Raw genomic sequence first — 13,374 nt, 5'->3', positions numbered from 1 at the left:
AAAGGTGCTTCAACAAAGTACAGAGTAAAGGGTCTGAATACTTGTGTAAATGTAATATTTCATTTTTATTTAATTAATTAGCTAAAATGTTGAAAATCTTGTTTTTGCGTTATCATTATGGGGTATTGTGTGTAGATTGATGAGGGGGGGGGACTATTTAATCCATTTTAAAATAAGGCTGTAACTTAACAAAATGTGGTAAAAGTCAAGGGGTCTGAATACTTTCTGAATGCACTGTATGTACATTTAAACATATTTTTTAATTTAACCTTTATTTAACCAGGCAAGTCGGTTAAGAACAAATTCTTATTTTCAATGACGGCCTAGGAACAGTGGGTTACTGCCTTGTTCAGGGGCAGAACGACAGATTTGTACCTTGTCAGCTCGGGGGTTTGAACTAGCAACCTTCTGCCGCCCCTACACTCTAACCACTAGACTACCTGCCCGCCCCTACACTCTAACCACTAGGCTACCTGCCGCCCCTACACTCTAACCACTAGTCTACCTGCCGCCCCTACACTCTAACCACTAGTCTACCTGCCACCTCTACACTCTAACCACTAGGCTACCCTGCCGCCACTACACTCTAACCACTAGGCTACCTGCCACCCCTACACTCTAACCACTAGGCTACCTGCCGCCCCTACACTCTAACCACTAGTCTACCCTGCCGCCCCTGCACTCTAACCACTAGGCTACCTGCCGCCCCTACACTCTAACCACTAGGCTACCTGCCTCCCCTACACTCTAACCACTAGGCTACCTGCCACCCCTACACTCTAACCACTAGACTACCTGCCGCCCCTACACTCTAACCACTAGACTACCTGCCGCCCCTACACTCTAACCACTAGGCTACCTGCCACCCCTACACTCTAACCACTAGGCTACCTGCCACCCCTACACTCTAACCACTAGGCTACCTGCCACCCCTACACTCTAACCACTAGGCTACCTGCCACCCCTACACTCTAACCACTAGGCTACCTGCCGCCCCTACACTCTAACCACTAGGCTACCTGCCGCCCCTACACTCTAACCACTAGACTACCTGCCGCCCCTACACTCTAACCACTAGACTACCTGCCGCCCTTACACTCTAACCACTAGTCTACCCTGCCGCCCCTACACTCTAACCACTAGGCTACCTGCCACCCCTACACTCTAACCACTAGGCTACCTGCCGCCCCTACACTCTAACCACTAGACTACCTGCCACCCCTACACTCTAACCACTAGGCTACCCTGCCGCCCCTACACTCTAACCACTAGGCTACCTGCCGCCCCTACACTCTAACCACTAGGCTACCCTGCCGCCACTACACTCTAACCATTAGGCTACCTGCCGCCTCTACACTCTAACCACTAGGCTACCTGCCGCCCCTACACTCTAACCACTAGGCTACCTGCCGCCCCTCCACTCTAACCACTAGGCTACCTGCCGCCCCTACACTCTAACCACTAGACTACCTGCCGCCCCTACACTCTAACCACTAGGCTACCTGCCACCCCTACACTCTAACCACTAGGCTACCTGCCGCCCCTACACTCTAACCACTAGGCTACCCTGCCGCCACTACACTCTAACCACTAGGCTACCTGCCGCCACTACACTCTAACCACTAGGCTACCTGCCGCCCCTCCACTCTAACCACTAGGCTACCTGCCGCCCCTACACTCTAACCACTAGGCTACCTGCCGCCCCTACACTCTAACCACTAGACTACCTGCCGCCCCTACACTCTAACCACTAGGCTACCTGCCACCCCTACACTCTAACCACTAGGCTACCTGCCGCCCCTACACTCTAACCACTAGGCTACCCTGCCGCCACTACACTCTAACCACTAGGCTACCTGCCGCCCCTCCACTCTAACCACTAGGCTACCTGCCGCCCCTACACTCTAACCACTAGGCTACCTGCCGCCCCTACACTAACCACTAGACTACCTGCCGCCCCTACACTCTAACCACTAGGCTACCTGCCGCCCCTACACTCTAACCATTAGGCTACCTGCCACATCTACACTCTAACCACTAGGCTACCTGCCGCCCCTACACTCTAACCACTAGACTACCTGCCGCCCCTACACTCTAACCATTAGGCTACCTGCCGCCCCTACACTCTAACCACTAGGCTACCTGCCGCCCCTCCACTCTAACCATTAGGCTACCTGCCGCCCCTACACTCTAACCACTAGGCTACCTGCCGCCCCTCCACTCTAACCACTAGTCTACCCTGCCGCCCCTACACTCTAACCACTAGGCTACATGCCGCCCCTACACTCTAACCACTAGTCTACCCTGCCGCCTCTACACTCTAACCACTAGACTACCTGCCGCCTCATAGCGAACACAACAATGGATTCTCATTACATTTAGTTGTTATAAACACGGTGTTATAAACACGCAGAGTTGGACTCTGTTGAATGTGATTTCGGCCCGAGGTAGTTTACACACGGCTGTTATCAGCTGTCACTTCTCAGGTAGTTTGAATCAGATTGTGTAAAATGTGGGCAAAATTAGTTGAGATGATGTAATTTCAACAAGTTTTGCCTTGGTCAGATGCCGTACACAGTCATAGGAGTGGAAGCTGCTCATTCCACCACAGGTGGACAGGCAGAGCGACCAGGGTAGAGAGGGCAGAGAGGTGGACGGATGAGGGCAGAGAGGTGGACGGATGAGGGCAGAGAGGTGGACGGATGAGGGCAGAGAGGTGGACGGATGAGGGCAGAGAGGTGGAGGGATGAGGGCAGAGAGGTGGAGGGATGAGGGCAGAGAGGTGGAGGGATGAGGGCAGAGAGGTGGAGGGATGAGGGCAGAGAGGTGGAGGGATGAGGGCACAGTCATAGGAGTGGAAGCTGCTCATTACACCACAGGTGGACAGGCAGAGAGACGAGGGTAGAGAGGGTAGAGAGGGTAGAGGGATGAGGGCAGAGAGGTGGAGGGATGAGGGCACAGTCATAGGAGTGGAAGCTGCTCATTCCACCACAGTGGTTAAGAGGATGAAAGGGGTTTTCTCTTGGCAGTATAAAAGATGTGAGAGGTGTTGATTCACAGCGACACCGTTAACCCCACCAGTCTCTGAGTGTCTTGTATTAGAGTGAACCACAGAGGCCAGGGCCAATGAGGCGAGGACAGGAAGAGGATCTGATAGGTGGCATGACTTTAGAATCCCACATGAACTACAAGCTGCCATGGTGATACAACTGTTGTCAGGGGAGATGGATAAGCCTATGATGTGATTGGACTAATGGATTTAGTGAAACAGTAATAATGCATTGTAGTACAGCTGTGTGTCATTTACACCAAAACGACAATCACACAGAGTAATATATCACTTTATTAATGACCGACATATGAAGTTCTATTGAACTGACTATAAACTACTTCTGAACTGTTTAAGATGTTATCTTTGTCTGTCGACTACTCATTTGTCTCTCTCTCTCTCCCTCTCTCTCTCCCTTCTCCCCTCTCTCTCTCTCTCTCTCTCTCTCTCTCTCTCTCTCTCTCTCTCTCCCTCCCCCTTTTCTCTCCTCTCTCTCTCTCGCTCTCTCTCTCGCTCTCTCTTCTCCCTTCTCTCTCTCGCTCGCTCTCTCGCTCGCTCTTCTGTCTCTCTCTCTCTCCCTTCTGTCTCTCTCTCTATCCCTTCTCTCTCTCTCTCTCTCTCTCTCTCTCTCTCTCTCTCTCTCTCTCTCTCTCTCCCTTCTGTCTCTCTCTCTCCCTCCCCCTTCTGTCTCTATCTCCCTTCTGTCTCTCTCTCCCTCCAGTGGTGCCTCTGATCCTGAAGGCCTTGGTCTATGATGAAAAGAGAGGAGCGTGTAGCGTTGGTTCTAACGTACGAGATGCGGCCTGCTACGTCTGCTGGGCCTTTGCCAGGGCCTACGAACCCACTGAGCTGAAGCCCTTCGTCACGCAGATCGCCTGGTAACACTCCTCTACTTCTTCATCATCCTCCTCCTCCTCTGTCTCTCTGACCCCGGTCGGGGTCAATTACGTTTTGAATTCGCTCAGTTCAGTTAGTAAATTGATGTCAATTTAAGATTTGTGTGAAAACTTGCGCATCTCAAGGTAGGATTCTGCCCTAATAATAGAGAAGGTTAAACATGGGCTTTTAGATTACAGAATGTTTCAATTTTTAAAATACATGTTTTATTTCACCTTCATTTAACTAGGCAGGTCAGTTAATAACAAATTCTTATTTACATTGACGGTCTAGGAACAAGGGGCTTAACTGCCTTGTTCGGGGCCAGAACGACAGAGTTTTACCTTGTCAGCTCGGGGATTCAATCCACCAACCTTTCGGTTACTGGCCCACTAGACTACCTGCTGCCCCGGCCGGGTATAGTCCAACAAACACACTTCACTTCAACATCTCATTACAATTGTCCTTAGTAGTTGACAGCAGCATAAATAACAGTCACTACATTGAGGTTAGTCAAGTAAAGATAAAGCATCCCAGTTGTTGACGGCTGTGGACAGAGAGATGACAGCTATATAGAGATACCATGACCTGAATAGACCACAGGCCTTTATCACAGCTGAATAGACCACAGGCCTTTAGTATCACAGCTGAATAGACCACAGGCCTTTAGTATCACAGCTGAATAGACCACAGGCCTTTAGTATCACAGTTGAACAGGCCACAGGCCTTTAGTATCACAGCTGAATAGACCACAGGCCTTTAGTATCACAGCTGAATAGACCACAGGCCTTTAGTATCACAGCTGAATAGACCACAGGCCTTTAGTATCACAGCTGAATAGACCACAGGCCTTTAGTATCACAGCTGAATAGACCACAGGCCTTTAGTATCACAGCTGAATAGACCACAGGCCTTTAGTATCACAGCTGAATAGACCACAGGCCTTTAGTATCACAGCAGAATAGACCACAGGCCTTTAGTATCACAGCAGAATACACCACAGGCCTTAGCGCTGATTAAACCAGGTTAAAGGAGGATTTTTAAGCCTTGAGACAAATGAGACATGGATTGTGTCTGTGTTGCCATTCAGAGGGCAAGACAACATATTTAAGTGACTTTGAACGGGGTGTGATAGTAGGTGCCAGGTGCACCGGTTTGTGTCAAGAACTGCAACGCTGCTGGGTTTTTCACGCTCAACAGTTTTCCTGTGTGTATCAAGACTGGTCCACCACCCAAAGGACATCCAGCCAACTGGACACAACTGTGGGAAGCATTGGAGTCAACATGGGCCAGCATCCCTGTGAACGCTTCCAACACCTCGTAGAGTCAACATGGGCCAGTATCCCTGTGGAAAGCTTTCAACACCTTGTAGAGTCAACATGGGCCAGCATCCCTGTGGAACGCTTTCAACACCTTGTAGAGTCAACATGGGCCAGCATCCCTGTGGAACCCTTTCAACACCTTGTAGAGTCAACATGGGCCAGCATCCCTGTGGAACGCTTTCAACACCTTGTAGAGTCAACATGGGCCAGCATCCTCGTGGAACGCTTTCAACACCTTGTAGAGTCAACATGGGCCAGCATCCCTGTGGAACGCTTTCAACACCTTGTAGAGTCAACATGGGCCAGCATCCTTGTGGAACGCTTTCAACACCTTGTAGAGTCAACGTGGGCCAGCATCCCTGTGGAACACTTTCAACACCTTGTAGAGTCAACATGGCCCAGCATCCCTGTGGAGCACTTTCAACACTTTGTAGAGTCAACATGGGCCAGCATCCTTGTGGAACACTTTCAACACCTTGTAGAGTCAACATGGGCCAGCATCCCTGTGGAACACTTTCAACACCTTGTAGAGTCAACATGGGCCAGCATCCTTGTGGAACGCTTTCAACACCTTGTAGAGTCAACATGGGCCAGCATCCTTGTGGAACGCTTTCAACACCTTGTAGAGTCCATGTCCCAACACATTGAGGCTGTTCTGAGGGCAAAAGGGGGGTGCAACTCAATATTAGGAAGGTGTTCTTAATGTTTTGTCATCTCAGTGTAGCTCCCTGTTTGTTTTAGGATGCAATTTTTAGTTGTTGATTTCTGTCTCTTATCACTTTTTTGTTGTTGTGAAAAAGAGCGTTGTCTCATGTCCCCATCTACACAAGGCTACTAGGCTACAAGGCTACTAGGCTACTAGGCTACTAGGCTACTAGGCTACAAGGCTACTAGGCTACAAGGCTATTTGGCTACTAGGCTACAAGGCTACTAGGCTACTAGGCTACTAGGCTACTAGGCTACAAGGCTACTAGGCTACAAGGCTACTAGGCTACAAGGCTATTTGGCTACTAGGCTACAAGGCTACAAGGCTATTTGGCTACAAGGCTATTTGGCTACTAGGCTACAAGGCTATTTGGCTACAAGGCTACAAGGCTACAAGGCTATTTGGCTACAAGGCTACTAGGCTACTAGGCTACTAGGCTACTAGGCTACAAGGCTACTAGGCTACTAGGCTACAAGGCTATTTGGCTACAAGGCTACTAGGCTACTAGGCTACAAGGCTACTAGGCTACTAGGCTACAAGGCTATTTGGCTACAAGGCTATTTGGCTACAAGGCTACTAGGCTACAAGGCTACTAGCCTACTAGCCTACTAGGCTACAAGGCTATTTGGCTACTAGGCTACAAGGCTACAAGGCTACTGGGCTACAAGGCTATTTGGCTACTAGGCTACAAGGCTACAAGGCTATTTGGCTACTAGGCTACAAGGCTATTTGGCTACTAGGCTACAAGGCTATTTGGCTACTAGGCTACTAGGCCACTACTGCCTTCTTGCTATGCGATACTTCACCCACTACAAAACAGTGTGTATGCACGGTCCAGTGTGTATGCACGGTCCAGTGTGTATGCACGGTCCAGTGTGTATGCACGGTCCAAAATATACAGGAGGATAAGCACTTTTTTATAAATGCCAACTTTTGCGTGAAAACTGGCGCACTGGTGTTTTGGGAAACGAGCGTACACACTGTTTTATAAACGAGGACCCCTGGTGTTTTGGAAAACGAGCCTACACACTGTTTCATAAACGAGGACCTCTGGTGTTTTGGGAAACGAGCCTACACACTGTTTTATAAACGAGGACCCCTGGTGTTTTGGGAAACGAGCCTACACACTGTTTTATAAACGAGGACCCCTGGTGTTTTGAGAAACGAGCCTACACACTGTTTTATAATCAAGGACCCCTGGTGTTTTGGGAAACGAGCGTACACACTGTTTTATAAACGAGGACCCCTGGTGTTTTGGGAAACGAGCCTACACACTGTTTTATAAACGAGGACCCCTGGTGTTTTGGGAAACGAGCGTACACACTGTTTTATAAACGAGGACCCCTGGTGTTTTGGGAAATGAGCCTACACACTGTTTTATAAACGAGGACCCCTGGTGTTTTGGGAAATAAGCCTACACACTGTTTTATAAACGAGGACCTCTGGTGTTTTGGGAAATAAGCCTACACACTGTTTTATAAAGGAGGACCCCTGGTGTTTTGGGAAACAAGTGTACACACCATTTTATAAACGAGGACCCCTGCTGTTTTCATATCAGCAGTACGACAGAGCTGTAAGTTGTTATTCACGGCCTCAAACCAGTTCTTCTGTCTTTCTGTTAGCTGCCCCCCCCCCTCTAACTCCCATTATCTCTCTTTGTCTGATTATCCTCAATCTATCTCTCTTATAAATACTTTCTGGTTTAAATCACAGTTCAATAATAAAACTGTAACCTCAACGAATACGCATTTTTAACTGATCTCAGAATACGTTGTATGAACTCCTACTCCCCAGTAACAACAGTATCATATGTACTGGGGTCATAGTTCCCACTCCCCAGTAACAACAGTATCGTATGTACTGGGGTCGTTATCATAATCCCCAGTAACAACAGTATCATATGTACTGGGGTCATAGTTCCCACTCCCCAGTAACAACAGTATCGTATGTACTGGGGTCGTTATCATACTCCCCAGTAACAACGGTATCGTATGTACTGGGGTCGTAGTTCCCAGTAACAACAGTATCATATGTACTGGGGTCGTTATCATACTCCCCAGTAACAACAGTATCATATGTACTGGGATCGTTATCATACTCCCCAGTAACAACAATATCATATGTACTGGGGTCGTTATCATACTCCCCAGTAACAACAGTATCATATGTACTGGGGTCGTTATCATACTCCCCAGTAACAACAGTATCATATGTACTGGGGTCGTTATCATACTCCCCAGTAACAACAGTATCATATGTACTGGGGTCGTTATCATACTCCCCAGTAACAACAGTATCATATGTACTGGGGTCGTTATCATACTCCCCAGTAACAACAGTATCATATGTGCTGGGGTCGTTATCATACTCCCCAGTAACAACAGTATCATATGTGCTGGGGTCGTTATCATACTCCCCAGTAACAACAGTATCATATGTGCTGGGGTCGTTATCATACTCCCCAGTAACAACAGTATCATATGTGCTGGGGTCGTTATCATACTCCCCAGTAACAACAGTATCATATGTGCTGGGGTCGTTATCATACTCCCCAGTAACAACAGTATCATATGTGCTGGGGTCGTTATCATACTCCCCAGTAACAACAGTATCATATGTACTGGGGTCGTTATCATACTCCCCAGTAACAACAGTATCATATGTACTGGGGTCGTTATCATACTCCCCAGTAACAACAGTATTATATGTACTGGGGTCGTTATCATACTCCCCAGTAACAAGAGTATCATATGTACTGGGTTCGTTATCATAATCCCCAGTAACAACAGTATCGTATGTACTGGGGTCATTATCATACTCCCCAGTAACAACGGTATCGTATGTACTGGGGTCGTAGTTCCCAGTAACAACAGTATCATATGTACTGGGGTCGTTATCATAATCCCCAGTAACTACAGTATCATATGTACTGGGGTCGTTATCATAATCCCCAGTAACAACAGTATCGTATGTACTGGGGTCGTTATCATACTCCCCCAGTAACAACGGTATCGTATGTACTGGGGTCGTAGTTCCCAGTAACAACAGTATCATATGTACTGGGGTCGTTATCATAATCCCCAGTAACTACAGTATCATATGTACTGGGGTCGTTATCATACTCCCCAGTAACAACAGTATCATATGTACTGGGGTCGTTATCATACTCCCCAGTAACAACAGTATCATATGTACTGGGGTCGTTATCATACTCCCCAGTAACAACAGTATCATATGTACTGGGATCGTTATCATACTCCCCAGTAACAACAGTATCATATGTACTGGGGTCGTTATCATACTCCCCAGTAACAACAGTATCATATGTACTGGGGTCGTTATCATACTCCCCAGTAACAACAGTATCATATGTACTGGGGTCGTTATCATACTCCCCAGTAACAACAGTATCATATGTACTGGGGTCGGTATCATACTCCCCAGTAACAACAGTATCATATGTGCTGGGGTCGGTATCATACTCCCCAGTAACAACAGTATCATATGTGCTGGGGTCGTTATCATACTCCCCAGTAACAACAGTATCATATGTGCTGGGGTCGTTATCATACTCCCCAGTAACAACAGTATCATATGTGCTGGGGTCGTTATCATACTCCCCAGTAACAACAGTATCATATGTGCTGGGGTCGTTATCATACTCCCCAGTAACAACAGTATCATATGTGCTGGGGTCGTTATCATACTCCCCAGTAACAACAGTATCATATGTACTGGGGTCGTTATCATACTCCCCAGTAACAACAGTATCATATGTACTGGGGTCGTTATCATACTCCCCAGTAACAACAGTATTATATGTACTGGGGTCGTTATCATACTCCCCAGTAACAAGAGTATCATATGTACTGGGGTCGTTATCATACTCCCCAGTAACAACAGTATCATATGTACTGGGGTCGTTATCATACTCCCCAGTAACAACAGTATTATATGTACTGGGGTCGTTATCATACTCCCCAGTAACAACAGTATCATATGTACTGGGGTCGTAGTTCCCAGTAACAACGGCATCGTATGTACTGGGGTCGTTATCATACTCCCCAGTAACAACAGTATTATATGTACTGGGGTCGTTATCATACTCCCCAGTAACAACAGTATCATATGTACTGGGGTCGTTATCATACTCCCCAGTAACAACAGTATCATATGTACTGGGGTCGTTATCATACTCCCCAGTAACAACAGTATCATATGTACTGGGGTCGTTATCATACTCCCCAGTAACAACAGTATCATATGTACTGGGGTCGTTATCATACTCCCCAGTAACTCTGGATAAGAGCGTCTGCTAAATGACTTAAATGTAAATGTAAATGTAACAACAGTATCATATGTACTGGGGTCGTTATCATACTCCCCAGTAACAACAGTATCATATGTACTGGGGTCGTAGTTCCCAGTAACAACAGTATCATGTGTACTGGGGTCGTAGTCCCCAGTAACAACAGTATCATATGTACTGGGGTCGTAGTCCCCAGTAACAACAGTATCGTATGTACTGGGGTCGTTATCATACTCCCCAGTAACAACAGTATCATATGTACTGGGGTCGTTATCATACTCCCCAGTAACAACAGTATCATATGTACTGGGGTCGTTATCATACTCCCCAGTAACAACAGTATCATATGTACTGGGGTCGTAGTCCCCAGTAACAACAGTATCATGTGTACTGGGGTCGTAGTCCCCAGTAACAACAGTATCATATGTACTGGGGTCGTAGTCCCCAGTAACAACAGTATCGTATGTACTGGGGTCGTTATCATACTCCCCAGTAACAACAGTATCATATGTACTGGGGTCGTTATCATACTCCCCAGTAACAACAGTATCATATGTACTGGGGTCGTTATCATACTCCCCAGTAACAACAGTATCGTATGTACTGGGGTCGTTATCATACTCCCCAGTAACAACGGTATCGTATGTACTGGGGTCGTTATCGTAGTTCCCAGTAACAACGGTATCGTATGTACTGGGGTCGTTATCGTAGTTCCCAGTAACAACGGTATCGCATGTAGTGGGGTCGTTATCGTAGTTCCCAGTAACAGTATCATATGTACTGGGGTCGTTATCATACTCCCCAGTAACAACGGTATCGTATGTACTGGGGTCGTTATCGTAGTTCCCAGTAACAGTATCATATGTATTGCGGTCGTTATCGTAGTTCCCAGTAACAGTATCGTATGTACTGGGGTCGTTATCGTAGTTCCCAGTAACAGTATCGTATGTACTGGGGTCGTTATCGTAGTTCCCAGTAACAGTATCGTATGTATTGGGGTCGTTATTGTAGTTCCCAGTAACAGTATCGTATGTACTGGGGTCGTTATCGTAGTTCCCAGTAACAACAGTATCATATGTACTGGGGTCGTTATCATACTCCCCAGTAACAACAGTATCATATGTACTGGGGTCGTAGTTCCCAGTAACAACAGTATCATATGTACTGGGGTCGTAGTTCCCAGTAACAACAGTATCATGTGTACTGGGGTCGTTATCATACTCCCCAGTAACAACAGTATCATATATACTGGGGTCGTTATCATACTCCCCAGTAACAACAGTATCATATGTACTGGGGTCGTAGTCCCCAGTAACAACGGCATCGTATGTACTGGGGTCGTTATCGCAAGCCGCTGCTGCTCCTCATCCACACCTCAGCATGATGAAACCATCTTCCTCTGGCTGTTAAGCCATACGACGTGTCGACTACAAGCCTCTATCTCTGCTGCTCCTCATCTACACCTCAGCATGATGAAACCATCTTCCTCTGGCTGTTAAGCCATACGATGTGTCGACTACAAGCCTCTATCTCTGCTGCTCCTCATCTACACCTCAGCATGATGAAACCATCTTCCTCTGGCTGTTAAGCCATACGACGTGTCGACTACAAGCCTCTATCTCTGCTGCTCCTCATCTACACCTCAGCATGATGAAACCATCTTCCTCTGGCTGTTAAGCCATACGACGTGTCGACTACAAGCCTCTATCTCTGCTGCTCCTCATCTACACCTCAGCATGATGAAACCATCTTCCTCTGGCTGTTAAGCCATACGACGTGTCGAACTGGTTTGGTTTGGATCACTGTCCGGGCTTAATGCATTTCAGACAGGCAGGCAGACGCTCCTTAAGGTGACTGGAGGTGTTGTGTTCATGTTACTGTGGATGAGTGGGTTGTTTCTGGCCGTGCTGAGGAGAGGGTGATGAGAGGAGGAAGTGATGAGTGGAGGGGCTTGCTTGTCAGTCAGGTGTCTCTGTGTGTGTGTGCAGGTTCAGGTCTCAGGTGTCTGTTTGTGCAGGTTCAAGTCTCAGGTGTACCTCTTAGCTGTGCACGACTCCACACCTGTCCTGCCTGTGTCTGCAGAGAAGTTGACGTTCATTTACGCGCCCTGCCCCTCCCTCCCTCCCTCCCTCCCCCTCCCTCCCTCCCTCCCTCCCTCCCTCCCTCCCTCCCTCCCTCCCTCCCTCCCTCCCTCCCTCCCTCCCTCCCTCCCTCCCTCCCTCCCTCCCTCCATGGACATGTTTGGGCCTGTGGGACCCTGTGCCTCTGCAGTGTCAGTTTTAACCCCCCTCCCCCTCCCACACCAGCCTCCCGCTCCCTGCAGCCAGCCTTGCCAAGTTTCGCCTGGCGTGGTTGGTTTCGGTGGCTGTTTGGTACCGGGGATCAGGCAAGCTCAGTCCTGCTCCAGATTCATAAAAGCCTCTTGACATTTTTACTCTACTTTAATGTGGCATATACACACACACACACACACACACACACACACACACACACACACACACACACACACACACACACACACACACACACACACACACACACACACACACACACACACACACACACACACACACACACACACACACACACACACACACACTGAGTTAGTCAGGGTTAGTGTCCAGTGACAGAGAGAAGAGAGTTAGTCAGGGTTAGGGTCCAGGGACAGAGAACAGAGAGTTAGTCAGGGTTAGTGTCCAGTGACAGAGAGAAGAGATTTAGTCAGGGTTAGGGTCCAGGGACAGAGAACAGAGAGTTAGTCAGGGTTAGGGTCCAGGGACAGAGAACAGAGAGTTAGTCAGGGTTAGGGTCCAGGGACAGAGAACAGAGAGTTAGTCAGGGTTAGGGTCCAGGGACAGAGAACAGAGAGTTAGTCAGGGTTAGGGTCCAGGGACAGAGAACAGAGAGTTAGTCAGGGTTAGTGTCCAGTGACAGAGAGAAGAGAGTTAGTCAGGGTTAGGGTCCAGGGACAGAGAACAGAGAGTTAGTCAGGGTTAGGGTCCAGGGACAGAGAACAGAGAGTTAGTCAGGGTTAGGGTCCAGGGACAGAGAACAGAGAGTTAGTCAGGGTTAGGGTCCAGGGACAGAGAACAGAGAGTTAGTCAGGGTTAGT

The 13,374-nt window shown here is 48.0% G+C and overlaps 1 protein-coding gene across 1 annotated transcript in view; it reads left to right on the top strand.

The window, feature by feature from the left end:
• The window catches only part of LOC124018253 (tubulin-specific chaperone D-like), a 162,905-nt gene that overhangs the window by 71,325 nt on the left and 78,206 nt on the right, over nt 1–13,374 (top strand). Inside the window, 1 exon segment of the mRNA XM_046333519.1 lies at nt 3,771–3,927. Coding sequence (XP_046189475.1) covers nt 3,771–3,927 — 157 coding nt within the window.

The sequence above is a fragment of the Oncorhynchus gorbuscha genome, unplaced genomic scaffold (assembly GCF_021184085.1).
Source record: "Oncorhynchus gorbuscha isolate QuinsamMale2020 ecotype Even-year unplaced genomic scaffold, OgorEven_v1.0 Un_scaffold_454, whole genome shotgun sequence".
NCBI classification, from domain to species: domain Eukaryota; kingdom Metazoa; phylum Chordata; class Actinopteri; order Salmoniformes; family Salmonidae; genus Oncorhynchus; species Oncorhynchus gorbuscha.
Note: the sequence above shows the minus strand (reverse complement) of the source record. Positions and strands in the feature narration are given on the sequence as shown.